The sequence below is a fragment of the Bufo gargarizans genome, chromosome 6, assembly GCF_014858855.1.
Source record: "Bufo gargarizans isolate SCDJY-AF-19 chromosome 6, ASM1485885v1, whole genome shotgun sequence".
NCBI classification, from domain to species: Eukaryota; Metazoa; Chordata; class Amphibia; order Anura; family Bufonidae; genus Bufo; species Bufo gargarizans.
In genome coordinates this window covers 118,296,395-118,311,639 of record NC_058085.1, presented here as the reverse complement: position 1 = coordinate 118,311,639, position 15,245 = coordinate 118,296,395, and the positions used below count along the sequence as shown (strand labels likewise).

The following is a 15,245-nucleotide window of genomic DNA, read 5'->3' as shown; positions in this document are numbered from 1 at the left end:
ACTGGACACACAGAGTCCTGACCTCAACCCCACTGAACACCTTTGGGATGAACTAGAATGGAGATTGTGAGCCAGGACCTCTCATCCAACATCAGTCTCTGACCTCACAAATGCTCTTCAGGCTGAATGGGCAAAAAAGTACCACAGCCACACTGCAAAATCTGGTTGCGACCAGGCCCCTAATCCAGGGGTCCCATAGGGCGCATTGCCAATTACTAGATTTTTACCTTTATATGATGCAGCGTGTCTTATAAAGCAAATACCACCTTCTGTGGTCTTCTCCAGGTCTCAGGTCCGCGTTACACTATCCTGACTGCATGCAACTTCAGGATGTAGTGCATGCTCTAAGACCAGGTCAGGTGACAGTGCAGCATGGGCCCAGAGAAGATCAGGGAGCGCAACTGCAGGAGAGGATGCCAGACTTGGAGAGTAGCGGTGAAGCAGGAGAAATAAGTCAATTTATTTATTTTGGGTCTGATCTGAAGTCTGAAATGGGGGTCTGACAAGGAGGTCTAAAGGGGGTCTGATCTGAGGTCTGATATGGGGGTCTGACATGGAGGTCTAAAGGGGGTCTAATATGAGGTTCTGACATGGAAGTCTAAGGAGGGTCTGATCTGAGGTCTGAAATGGGGGTCTGACATGGAGGTCAAAAGGGACTCTGATCTGAGGTGTGATATGGTGGTCTGATCTGAGGTGTGATATGGGGGTCTGATTTGAGGTCTGATATAGGGGTCTGATCTAAAGTGTAAGAGGGTGGGGATATGTAAAGGGGTGTATTTTGTATTGGCTCATATTATAAGGGGGTATTTTTTGTACTGGTACACATTATAAGGGGTGTATTTTTTGTACTGGTGCACATTATAAGGGGTGTATTTGTTGTACTGGTGCACATTATAGGGGGGGGGGGGTTTGCACTGGCGCACATTATATGTTTTTTTTTGTAGTGGTGCACATTTTAAGGGGAGTTTTTTTGCACTGGCACACATTATACGTGGGTACTTTTGTAATGGCACATATTAGGAGGCATTTTTCTACTGGCACACATTATAAGGAGAATAATTACTACTGGGAGACTTTGGGTAACATGATTACTAGTATGGGCACAATGGGGGCATTATTATTATTTTTGGGGACACTATGAACGGATAAATATTTCTGTTGGTGGGACTTTGCGGGAGCACTTTTACTGTGAGGGGCACACTGGCACAGTATCAGCTTTGCACAATTATTTTTGGCAGACATTAGGTTTACATTATTAGTGACACTATTTGCTGGTTGCAGGTATTTCTTAGGGCATTATGTGTCAATAATTATTGAAGGCGGCACTATCTGTGTGGTACTGTTTCCGAAGTTTAGTTTTGGGGAGCACTGCATGCATAGTATGGGGGTGGAATGGGGTGTTCAGAAGGTTGGAGGATGGTGGAAAAGTAGAAAACTAATACGTCTGTTTGTCAAACTCTACAGAGAGGAGAGATGGGTGAAATAAATCATCATGGCCTTCTGGTCTGAATGGAGAAGATGAGGAAAGAGAATGTCTACATCAGAGGAGATGTCACTAAATGTAAGACATATGCAGTGGCCAGGTATGGGTGGATAATATTCTGTATTTGTCGTGACGCCAATTGCAGCGTGCGCAGGGTACTATCCCAGAGCCCTTCCCACGTCTCAGACTAGAAATGCCAGAGTGGTGTAATGACCTATAATGTCTCTATAGTTTGGTGGTAGTTGTGCCACAGTGTCTCCTACCTGGGTACGGCCGGACTCCTGGCTCCTGGCTCACTTGCAATAAATTTGAGTGTAGTGATAGTAGGAGTAATAGAGGAACGTTGCAGAATAAACTATGTCCAGACCTTTAGATGAGGTTCAAACCTTGCTTTACTTAAAATAACTTGCATCCTAACAGTATACAGCTTTGGTCTCTTGGTCCCAGCAGGTTTTGGCAATGTTTGGCAGGAATGAGTGCTTCTGCTTCAAATGTGGAGCTTGCAGGGTAAAACGTCTGCTTGATAGCTCTGTAACTGTGGCAGGATTAGGTTCTGCACTTATCTGTAGCGTCTGCTGTGTGGGGACAGACTAGCTGAGGAGAAATAGGCTTCCCCTAGGACTCTGGACTTATCTCACAAATGGATTCTCAGGGGATGCTTTCTTCCTGGAACTCTGGAGTTTGTCTGTAGTTTCTGCTTCTTCACCCAGCAGAGCTGAAGGTGCTCTAGCTGGGATATATATGGACATGTCTCAGCCGAGACTATGTCCTTGCTGTCTTCCCTAAGAAGGGGTTCTCCTGGACACAATCACACAGCATTCCCCTAACAGGGGTTGCTGGCACACTTTATAACTTTCTTCTCCACCCATACTGCAGGATGTGGGTCCAGCCCACTTCTCCACAGAGGGGGAGTTAAGCTGGAATAAACCACTCCAGCTCAGATACACTTTATATAACTGGACCAACTTGCCTTTCAGGGTCTAGGAAAAGCTGGGTGACAATGCTGTACAGCTGCCGTATGATATATTCACATAACGTATCAGGCAACATTGTGTATCAGGCGACTTGTACCTGCCAATGAGTTGCTGCCACCTACTGGTAACCAGGCTAATTACATGAACAATTACTTTTAACATAGCTTTGTATGCGCATCTGTGGAGGACATAATGTAAATGATATCAGATGATAGTTTAAAGGCTCTTAGAAGATAGTAGCGGGGTAGAGGCATGCAGTAACACAACTCTGGGGTGTTACACATATGTGGCGCTGTATGACCCTGTATGTTTTGTAGCGCTGTATGTAATGTTTTCCAAGCATGTCTTGGATCAAGCAGCAGAAAGGTTAGGTGCATTCTTGCCACAAAGTACTGAGGGAAGTGGGACCTAAGCTAAATTTTTGCACCAGGGCCCATGAGCCTTTAGCGACGCCCCTGTCTTGTAAAAAGCCTTCCTGGAAGAGTGGGGGCTGTTTTTAGCTGCAAAGGAGGAACCAATACTTTTGTCCATATAATGTATCTCTTACTTCCTCATGTCTGTCTGTCTATCTATCTATCTAATCTGTTTCTTTTTGCGTATCTATAACATTTCAAAGAATGTTCTCATTATTCCAGAACAAATATGATGCAAAATGTTGGGAATTCATTAATCATATGAAGATTTCAAATGAAATAATTTTAATGAGATCCTCTACTATAATTGGAATTGGCTTTGATTGAAATAGGTGGTTGGAGAATTAGTCTCCTTGGTGTAATAAATTACATCCCAACTGTGTCACTATTGACATCATTAGTGAGTCTCTTGGGATTGACGTGCAGGATGCTGAAGGCTTCTGCTGCCAGGGTTTACATGAATATGAGACTGGGCCTGCAGCACAGCACTGAGGACTACTGGCATTGTTGGAATCACATATGTAGATCAGTAAAGTCTATTATTTTCCTTGGATTACAGCACAAAGGTCCTTGTTTGACATAATTATGTACAAGGGAGAGGGCAGAGCAAACTAGGATGGTAGTCCCATGGAAATATAGAACTCAGGTTATGGAACACAAACTACAACAAAAGTACCTATGGGTGATTTTGCATATCTGTCTCTTAAAAACACTATAAGCCACTTTAACCCTTTTTGTGAGTTGGACACTAGAATTCATACAGTTATCATCTATCCTGTGGATAAGTCATATTTTTTTTAAATGAGAAAATCTGTTTAAGGATTGATTTGTTGGTTTTAACGGGAAATGTTCTACAAATATGGTGTCTCTTTGGGGAATATATTGAGCTTACAGAACTAGAGGAACAATGCAATCTTAAAGGGAATCTGGGTGGTCTTATCAGCTGACAGCCTTCCCCATATAAATGTGTTTACAGTACATAGATATCTGACAATCACAGATAAGCCCGGCCACTTGGGTAACTGAGCTAAGAAAGAACAGAGATTTTAAGGAATACTAAACATAGACTCGAAGCAAAAATAAATAAATAAAGAACAGTCAACAAAACCTAATATAATCTCCTTATTTTTCTTGTTCTTGTCTTGTTCGATATCACAATTGCAGACCATGGAAAATAAAATAGAAAAGTAGTGCAGTGTTCTCTCAGGCTGCAGCCATGTCTCCCCCATCGCCAATGCTTGTCAGGAAGTTTAGAAGGAGGGGACTGAGTTTACTCTGGATAATTTTTGTCTACACAACATGTTGTTGGAAGGAATCTTGCAGTTATTAATAGTACAAAATAGATTTGGTAACAGCACCAGTTATAGCACCAATAGTACTAAGTGCAGTAGATTTATAGTACTAGCCATAATACATACAGTATATAGTACCAGCCATAGTACCAACAGTGCAAACTGTAGTATATGCATAGTATCAGCCATAGTACCAGCTGTAGTATATACACAGTAGCAATGGTACCAGCCATTGTACATACAAGTGAATAGCTAATCTGCCTCACCCTCCCTTCACTGTTTAATAGTGCAGGTTGGCCTTTCAGCAGCTTTGAAAAGCTAGGTAGCATGTGATGTATGCTAGAGAGCAAACTACATATATACTCGTGGTTGTCCCAATATTTTATATGGATGTAGTGCATACAGAATAGTATGGCCGCCATTATATCTCTGCAGAGGTTGTTACTCAGTTTTCCCCGATTGCTGAATTCTAAATGTACCTAGTTATGTAGTGATAAATGCCTTTATATAACTGGACCAACTTGCCTTTCAGGGTCTAGGAAAAGCTGGGTGACAATGCTGTACAACTGCCGTATGATAGATTCACATAACGTATCAGGGCGACATTGTGTGTATTTTATATAACTAATATTCCCCCATCACTGCCCCGCAGAGGTTGTTACCCAGCTTTCCCAGACTGCAGAATGGCAGATCAGCTTACTTATGAACTGGTAAATCCGAACAGTTTATATATCTGGAGACTTGAGGGATCACCAGTGCTACATCTTACAGCGTAAAACTATGGGAACATTGAATATATTGCATACATTATGAATCATCTTCCAAGAATAGATGCTCAATGAGATCTTACAGATACTCTACTATTGGCAAGTCCTGATCTGCCTGGAAAGACCTGATATATATATGGCTGGATTTAGGGTTTAGGTTCCTGGAAGTCTTACAACGAGGACATATGAAGAAACACCATATAGCCTACAGTCACTCTATATCTGCCTGGACATGACTATTTTACATTATCTGATACTTTATTATGTGAAATTCAAGCACGGTTCACCCGGCCACATTTATTGCACTGGTATAATACACTGCCTTCAATTTGGACCCAATCAGAATCAAAGGTGTGGTGAAGAATTAACATATGAAAGGCAGAGGAGGGTGCCATGGGTGGTGCTAAAAGACGACCAGCGCTAGGGTTATGGGGAGTGGAAAGACAATGAGACCAGGGGAGATAGAAATATATTGCAAAGACAGATCAGGGGTATGTAAGCACAAAGAGTAACTGAATGACTGAGGAGCAGAGTGGCAGCCAAAAAGGAGAAATTGCAATAGTGCACCAGGAGAGAAGAATTTCATCCGTCAATTAGAAGAGACAGAGGATAGAAAGAGGGGAGCTCTGCAGCAGAGCATGGGATAGACAGACTGCAGCACTGAGAGCAGAGGAGAGATATAGTCTGCAGCAGAGAGGGGGCAGAGCAGGGGAGGGAGGGAGGGAGAAAGAGATTGCAGTGGAGGAAGAATAAAGAGTATAGTGCCAGGGATTAGAAAACAAAGACTGCAGCTTTCCCTGGCCACTGTGCAATTGTAACACCGACGCCTCCAGACAAGTCCAAGAGACTGCTGCTGTCCATCAAGTTCGTGCTGCAATCTAGTGAGTGTCACCGCTCTGTGGAACAAGGTGCATCAAACGGAGAACACAGGAGTGTGGTTAGGATCTACTACGCCTCAAGAGCCCCTGGGACGTGAACATCTCTGATAGAGCGAGATCCCAAGAGAATTACGTACAAAGAAGCAGGTACATTCGCTGAGCTGTAACACTGTATTGTGGGACAACTACAAGATCAGAAGTGGCAGCCAAACCCAATATGACAAGGAGCCCATGAACAGGCGAGAGAGAAGACGTACTATACTATATAGCACAGCAGGTGACATCTACTACAACGTCGCTTCTACAACCATCTAGAGCACAGTAGCAACTCAAACTGAATAATTTCCTCACAAAGTACTGTGGGAACCTCACCGGAGAACATGACGGAAATCACAGAAATCGACCCACAGAATTCAGAGCCAAGGCTACCGGTGACCAGCACCAGCGGAGGGTGTGGACTGCCAGAGAGCAAGGTATCCTTGAAAAGACACCTTCATTCACCAATCATCCAAAAGCACTTTCACATGCCATCTATATCCTAGAACTTTCTTACTGCTCACTCCAATGCACACTCATATGATAAAAATGTCCTAGATGCTCATGTCTTCTATTGTGAGGATTTAAACCAGTATTACAGTCAATCAATGTAAAGATGTTATTCTGAAATGGGCTCTCAGGAAGGATTAGCGGGGCAGCCTCCGTAATCCCACTTATGTATTATTAGTATTCCTATAATCTCTGATCTGCAATGTATCTGTCGTCTGGCTTGATTGGAATCATGATGATCTTGCTCATTCCCCCATATTGTGATATACCTGGAACACTTTGTCTCTGTGTCTTATATCATTTGTACTGGTTACTTTACCATCTCCAAGAGAGCCACTTAGGCAGCTTTTTGACCTACTTTATCCATTTGCCAACTACATTCATTGCACATCATCTCTGATAGAGTGAATTACAGCCAGCTCAGTATGCATATCTAATGATGTCTCCTGTCGTAATCCAGTTATGTATGTCTCCATTGTGTGCAAAGTTGCCTTGTCTTACTACCTCATCGAAATATAGCTTTTATGATGCCCCCGAGTCCATTGACGCAATGTGGCTGATTTAACCTTATGCTTGCCATAATCATACCTATCTTCTGCACTGTCAGTATATTATTATCTGTCATCGGCATCTGCATTTACTAAGCTTTCCAACATTGGAAAATTGATGCTTTAAATCTAGAAACATTACACCATTTCATGTATATGCCAGCATCCATCCCCAGTTCTAATTTCATATTGAAGTATAGTGTAGTTGGTGCAGTGATTTGAGCAGAAAGAAGAAACATTTCTCAGCTTACAGGATGGATTGCGTCTTCATTAGTTTACACATTACCAGCCTCCATCACACCCAAATTTTTCTTGGTCGCTATCCATCAGTGATAAATTCCAGTCTCACCAGACGTCACCAGCACTTGCACTACCTTTCTTCTGCTACCCACATCTGTACAATAATCAGAGATGACATCAGATGTCAGAATAGCAGATTTTCGGACTTTGCATTGTAATATTGTCTGTCATAAACTGATAAAATAAATCTTAGAAGACATAGTGTAAGTGCCCTAAGAGTGGAGACAACTTCTGATCTCTACTCTGCATTGTACTAGTCCATGGACCAGTTTTTCACATGCTTTTAGAATTGGCATTAAAGGGGTATTATGGTTATCCCCTAAATGAACACAGCGGTAGGTCACGTGTTTGCACTGGTGCTCCATTCATCTCTGTGCTCCATCCCATAGACATGACTGGACCAGCGATTCACATGCTCGACCTGCTGCTCCTTTCATTTAGGGAGACCAGTGTTTGGACCCACACCGATCTAATAATTAATAATAATAAATTGAAATAACCAGAATACCCTTGTCCTAATTGTATCTTCAGTTTCAGTTAATACTATTTTTCTCACTGAAGATTCAATTTCATTAAACACGCTTTACTCATGTACCTTATATGTGGTAACAAATGGAACAAACTGTCACAAAAGTTTTAGTATGGGCTAAATATTTACTAAGGGCTTGTTCACAGCAGCGTTGGAAGCTCTGTTCGGGGCTTCCGTTGCAGATTCCACCAAAAAGCAGACTTTTTTTCCCCTAAAAAGGGGTGCACCTGAACGAAAAAATGAATGGACTCCACTGCAGTCAATGGGATCTGTTTAGTTCCATTCATTTCCGTTATTTGCCAAGTCTGACACTTCTACTATTTTCATGTCTGCTCTTATAATAGAGAAGAACAAAAGAAACTGCAAACTCTGATATGAACATGGCCTCAAAGGAAATAATCAGTTTTTAGCAAGTGCCCACAGCCTGCCTTTCTAAACAAAAGATTTATATTTACCTGCTCCGCGTGGCTCTGGTCCTCCACACTGCCTCCACTGTGTTCCGGTTCCTGCAGTGGTTACATCCGGCGGTGCATCAACATGACCACATGATCCGCTGCTGCCAATATCTAGCTTCAGCAATGATGTAGCCAAAAGCAGTATGTCACCACTGAAGCCAGTCATTGGCTGCAGCAGAGCATGGGACAGTGCCCATGCACCACCAGATGTAAGCAGTGCGGGGACCAGAAGACGAAGGCAGCAAGAGGTAATTGAGCGACAAGGAGCAGGTAGGTATGAATCTTCTGTTTAGAAAATCAGGCTGCGGGCACTTGATAAAAACAGGTTATTCCTGGAGAACCCTGTTTAAAGTGGTAGTAACCCTAAGTAATGGGCAATCCATTTTTGCTAGAAGGGTTCTTCGACAATAAGGATATGACCTTACAGACATCCCTAGTGATCAACTGTATTTTGTAGGAAAACTTGACAAGTATCTAATTCCACTACAGCAACACCACAGGAATTGAAATCAAAGGACTGTCTGTGCAAAGCATGGACACGATGGGTCTTCCAGAATAAGACATGATCTTTGTAGCGACTCTACATTCTAATGAATAGAAGAGGGTCCTAACCAGTAATATTGGAAAATAGGTTTATAAAGAGACAACCCCATTTACACTTAATAACTATTACAATATAGATATTTTCATAATTTCCATTATCATACACACTACAAGATATTTCCTATGGAAATAAAATCACAATAATAATACAAAGCAGCAGTAACAGTTAATAGCAGAACTACTTACCCATCACCACTGGAAAATATATTTATGATATTAAAATATTTATTGCTTTGTTGCCCCATTTGCTTTAGGTTATTATTGTTACTTTCACTCAAGGTGGTAACGGACCAATTAGCCAAGATAGCCCTCAAAACGATGGGCAAAAATAATCTTGAAACTGAGGAGATTAGGGGCTTAGTCGCATTGGAAATGGATGATTCCATTGTGATTAAGCCCTTGGATTAGGGGGGCAACATTGTTATCATGGATGTTGCCCAATATAAGGAGATGTGCCTTAGGATATTGGAGGATGGTGAATGCTACAACGTTTTGGACACCAATCCAACTGTTTTATTTAGAAGGGAATTAAAAACTATACTGGACGGGCCTCAACAACAGCAGCTAATAAATAATACAGAATACAACTTTCTCTTACCTACATACCCCCAAACAGCTTGCTTTTACTGTTTGCCAAAAGTTCATAAGGGCCTATCCCCTCTAAAGGGGAGGCCTATTGTCTCAGGCACGGGCAGCCTTATTCACCATTTTGAGGTTTATGTGGACACCATCTTGAGACCTTTTGAGTGTGCATTACCATCAGACACTAGAGACTCGATGGATGTCCTGAAGAAACCTGATGGCGTCCAGATCGATTCTAGAGGCTTTGTACAGCAGCATTCCCTAAAAAGAGGGCTGCGAAAAAGTGATACAATTCCTACAGGAAAGAGGCGAACATCTACATCCGCACAATAATTTCGTGTTGGATCTCCTACATTTCATCCTCACCAAAAACATCTTCCTTTTTGACAGAAAAATCTACCACCAGCTCAGGGGAGGGGCAATGGGGAGCCCCTGTGCCTCAAGTTTCGCCAATCTCTACCTGGTCTGGTGGGAACGGAATGTGGTTTTCAGGGAGAATATCTCCAATTGGCCTCAACACATCATACTATGGCTCCGCTTCATAGATGATGTGCTCATCCTGTGGCAAGGCACTGAACATCAGTTCTTTGAATTTATTAGTGCACTTAATTCCAATGATCTTGGCTTATTGTTTACGGCCGAAATCCACAGGGATGAGAATACCTTTTTGGATTTAAGGATAACCGGGGGACAAAACTGAGATATAGTCAACAATGTTTTTTGCAAACCCACAGCGACCACCACGCTGTTGCATCGGAATAGCTGGCACCCTCAGCCGCTAAAACGAGGTATTCCTCCAGGACAATACCTCAGAATACGACGGATCTGCAGCTCACTCGACAAATATCATACAGCTGCACGGGATCTTCAGGATAGATTTTGGAGTTGAGGCTATCCACCTAAAGTGCTCCATGAGATCCAAGGCTCCCATCAACATGCCTTAAGTAGAAATAGGCGAGACAGGTCCTCAATACTCTGGGACATTTTGAGTTCGGACCCGGACATTGGCACACAGGTGGGCAATGCCCCCGCCATAACATACTGCCGTGGACATAATCTTCATGACCGCCTGGTCCACAGTTTCTTTCAAACTCCTAGGCCCACTACCTGGTTTAGAAGTAATGTCACAGGGACATACAGATGTGGTTCCTGCATAGCATGTGAGTTAGTTTTACCAGGAAAGCAATTCACATGCACCAACACAGGCCAAATTTATGATGTTTGATGCTTTATGAATTGTAAGACCTCTGGATTGTTTTATTTGATAACATGCACCTGTGGAATTCAATATGTGGGCAAAACCACTCGTGAATTCAGAAGGCGCATTGGCGAACATCTGGTAGATGTCAGAAATGATAATGACACCCCAGTTGCCCAACATGTGAAACAACTTCACAATGCCAATCCAAAAGCTCTAAGATTTCAGGGTATTGAAACAATCAAACGCTCCCCTCGGGGGAATATTGATAGACTTGTTCTGAAAAAAGAAGCGGGCTGGATCTTCAGACTAGGGACTGTTAAACCAACAGGTCTGAATGACCAGATTTCCTTTACCTGCTTCATTGAATAAATGATGTGGGTAGTCATTTTTTTGCCTCACACATCCATCACAGTCATATGCCCTTACATACTATCTACTATTTCTTATGATTATGGGGCAATATACAGCACCATCCTAACAGCGCCTCTGTGCATTATGATCATAGTTATGTGTCATATTTCATTTTGTGACCCTTTATTTACATCATAAATCTTCATCATGCGCGTTTTAATGCAAATCTCATAGCCCCATTTATGTCCTTCTGGTTCCCAAATAGACAATAATCTAGCGAACCTATCATTAATGCTCAGGTCTGCACACGGATGGAACATGCCCCACAACTCCGCCCCTTTTTGCCCGGCCCCCAGGCGTGATAGGCCTGCTTCTCGTCTAAGGGTGGTACCCTGCATATATAGACTCAAGCTGCAGCGCGTGCCATGGCCACACCAGAGTCGGACGTGCAGTCCCTCGCTACCAGTAGGGACAGCCTGAATGCAAATCATTGTGCTCCATTTTTGTACCGGATCATCAGTAGAGGTTGCGTTTTGTGCTTTTTCAAGTGGAACTCCTATTATGCTATAAAAGCTACCACGCAAAGAAATATTATAGACGTAAATACTTTATCGGAAAATCCACTCATAATAATACAGCATAATTCATTCTAAAATACATAAAGCAGCAGACAAGAAAAACTGGAGTGTGACAATTATAATGAGCTCCAGACATCAAAGGACTAGTATAGTAACAAATAGCAGCATAAACACATAAGGCTCAATGTGGCAAACATGCGTCCATATAATGCAATTCACCGCTCAACACTAATATGTGAAGGGCAGTGATATACCTCTGCATAGCCTAAGTGAAATGCTGCTAACAAAAATCACAAAATCAAAGTCATTGACCCAGCCTGGAGCGTGCCAACCGACGATCGTTTCGCCATGCGCTTACTCACGGGCCTTTTTCAAGTGGCAAGCAATAATTACCAGCGGTGCCATCTCCCAGCAAACAGGGAGCACTGCGCCTCCTACCATGGGATTTTTCAGTATCTGATACTCTGTGTATCCATTTTAACACAGTGTATCAGTCTGGCCAAGTGATACTTAGGGTCGCTTTTCTGTGGCTCCTGATGATCTGGTGATTACCAGTAAAACGCGTTGTGTGCATTAGATCTTATAAAAGACCTTTACTCATACAAACTAAAGATGCACTTTGACTAATAATCATAGCGGATTGACATTGTGACTGCTTAGACTAGGTTCAGTCAGCAGTCACAAGTACATCCAGACCCATATGGTGGTCAAACATTTGGGGTCCGGGGATATGAAATAATAGCAGGAGTGATAAGAATGTCACTCCCCTTGATCTATATCTATATTCCTATTTATCCCCGGTTGCCCCGTTAATCACGCCTCCACACTGTCAACGGACGTAGACATACAGTCCGCTGTACCCTGTTAGATATCCCTTTAAGACAGACTGGGATTGCAACATTGTGGGGCGTGAGCCTCTGATACAAGGACAATCGCCTACCAATAGATTTTATCCGAGGACTTTAATAAAGATTTATTATTATTTTTGATTTTAGTATCTATACAGGAAGCTAATTTTTACTTTCACTCCCATCATAATTGGACAGTGTACATGTCTTTCAGGTAATTTTTCAGATTAAGCTGTCATGAGGAATAGCACTATAGCTGGCTAATATACGACTTGTATCTGGCATTTTAGCAGTTTCCCCTCTTCAGGCTCTGTCTCTGATTCTCAGCTTTCCCTGAGATGATGGAGACTAGCTGCTATGATGTCTCCAATAGAATGCACAGGGAGAAATCAGAAGATCCTGCTCCCTTATCTCTTTCACTTATTCAGAAACAACAGCAGTACCATATAAAACATTACAGAGAAGTGCTAAACAGTGGTGATATAAAATAAAGCTCTTGGGGAGACAGAAAAGACTCATAAACAGCTGCAGAAGCCTCTATGTCTTGCTGCTTGTTTCTCACTCTGCAGCTTACTTCTCCTCCCATCCCCTCCCCTTAGACTTCCATGGGAGCTTGTAATCTGTTCCTTCAGTGAGTTGTCAGTCCATCTCTCTCAAGATTTATTTATCAAAAAGAATTCAGAGAGAATGTTAGTTTACGAAAGGAATGGGGGAGAGCTCATAAGTGGAGAAAAAGGTATACACTATAAAGTTTCTTATATTCGCCTAGACCAGTGATGCCCAACCTACGGCCCGCGAAGCCGTGTCATGCAGCCTGTGCAGTGACCGGACTTTATCAGCGCAGGGAGCGCTGCGAACGGCACAGGCAGCAAAGCGATGCTGCCTGTGCCTGCAATCTCCCTGCGCAGCCCCGCATCCTAGCTAATTTATTCACTGCACTTGCCTCTGTGAAATTGAAGAGAAGCGCTGTAATCTCGCACAGGCGCACTGGCAGAGGCATTGAAGTGCGCATGCACCGTCTTCCTGGCCTCTGCCAGTGCGTCTGTGCAAGACTACGGCGCTTCTCTTCAATTTCACAGAGGCAAGGCAAGTGCAGTGAATAAATTAGCTAAGATGCGGCTCTGGGTGAGTGGGGGATATCTGTGGATGACACTGAGGGGGGGGGGGATATCTGTGGATGACACTGAGGGGGGGATATCTATGGATGACACTGAGGGGGGGTTATCTGTGGATGACACTGGGGGGGAATCTGTGGATGACACTGAGGGGGGATCTGTGGATGATACTGAGGGGGGGAATCTGTGGATGACACTGAGGGGGGGTTATCTATGGATGACATTGAGGGGGGATATCTGTGGATGACACGGGGGGGATATCTGTGGATGACACGGGGGGGATATCTGTGGATGACACTGAGGGGGGTGTATCTGTGGATGACACTGAGGGGGGTGTATCTGTGGATGACCATGGGGGGTGTATCTGTGGATGACACTGAGGGGAGGATATCTGTGGATGACACTGAGGGGGGGTTATCTGTGGATGACACTGGGGGGGGGGAATCTGTGGATGACACTGAGGGGGGATCTGTGGATGATACTGAGGGGGGGAATCTGTGGATGACACTGAGGAGGGTTATCTGTGGATGACATTGAGGGGGGATATCTGTGGATGACACTGAGGGTGGTTATCTGTGGATGACACTGGGGGGGGGATCTGTGGATGACACTGAGGGGGGGATCTGTGGATGACACTGAGGGGGGGATCTGTGGATGACACTGAGGGGGGGATCTGTGGATGACACTGAGGGGGGGATTTGTGGATGACACTGAGGGGGGGATTTGTGGATGACACTGAGGGGGGTGATCTGTGGATGACACTGAGGGGGGGGATCTGTGGATGACACTGAGGAGGGGATCTGTGGATGACACTGAGGGGGGGATCTGTGGATGACACTGAGGGGGGATCTTTGGATGACACTGAGGGGGGATCTGTGGATGACACTGAGGGGGGATCTGTGGATGACACTGAGGGGGGATCTGTGGATGACACTGAGGGGGCGATCTGTGGATGACACTGAGAGGGGGATCTGTGGATGACACTGAGGGGGGAATCTGTGGATGACACTGAGGGGGGATCTGTGGATGACACTGAGGGGGGGATCTGTGGATGACACTGAGGGGGGGATCTGTGGATGACACTGAGGGGGGGATCTGTGGATGACACTGAGGGGGGGATCTGTGGATGACACTGAGGGGGGGATCTGTGGATGACACTGAGGGGGGGGATCTGTGGATGACACTGAGGGGGGGGATCTGTGGATGACACTGAGGGGGGGATCTGTGGATGACACTGAGGGGGGGATCTGTGGATGACACTGAGGGGGGATCTGTGGATGACACTGAGGGGGGGATCTGTGGATGACACTGAGGGGGGGGATCTGTGGATGACACTGAGGGGGGATCTGTGGATGACACTGAGGGGGGGATTTGTGGATGACACTGAGGGGGGGATCTGTGGATGACACTGAGGGGGGGATCTGTGGATGACACTGAGGGGGGGGGATCTGTGGATGACACTGAGGGGGGGGGGATCTGTGGATGACACTGAGGGGGGGATCTGTGGATGACACTGAGGGGGGGATCTGTGGATGACACTGAGGGGGGGGATCTGTGGATGACACTGAGGGGGGGGGATCTGTGGATGACACTGAGGGGGGGATCTGTGGATGACACTGAGGGGGGGATCTGTGGATGACACTGAGGGGGGATCTTTGGATGACACTGAGAGGGGATCTGTGGATGACATTGAGTGGGGATCTAGGGAGGGGTGTGGGGATGTTGGGGTGGGAGCTCTGGAAGGGGTGGGAGGTCCGATAGGTATGTGGGGGTGGGAGATCC

The 15,245-nt window shown here is 44.6% G+C and overlaps 1 protein-coding gene across 2 annotated transcripts in view; it reads left to right on the top strand.

Annotated features, from left to right (window-relative positions):
- The window catches only part of STAC2 (SH3 and cysteine rich domain 2), a 135,224-nt gene that overhangs the window by 63,862 nt on the left and 56,117 nt on the right, over positions 1–15,245 (top strand). Inside the window, exon 1 of one of the 2 annotated variants that reach the window (XM_044300100.1) lies at positions 5,683–6,280. The exons of the other annotated variant lie outside the window; for it this stretch is intronic. Coding sequence (XP_044156035.1) covers positions 6,188–6,280 — 93 coding nt within the window. The 5' untranslated portion in view covers positions 5,683–6,187. Of the gene's footprint in view, positions 1–5,682; positions 6,281–15,245 lie in introns of those variants that run through there. 2 annotated transcript variants of the gene reach the window in all.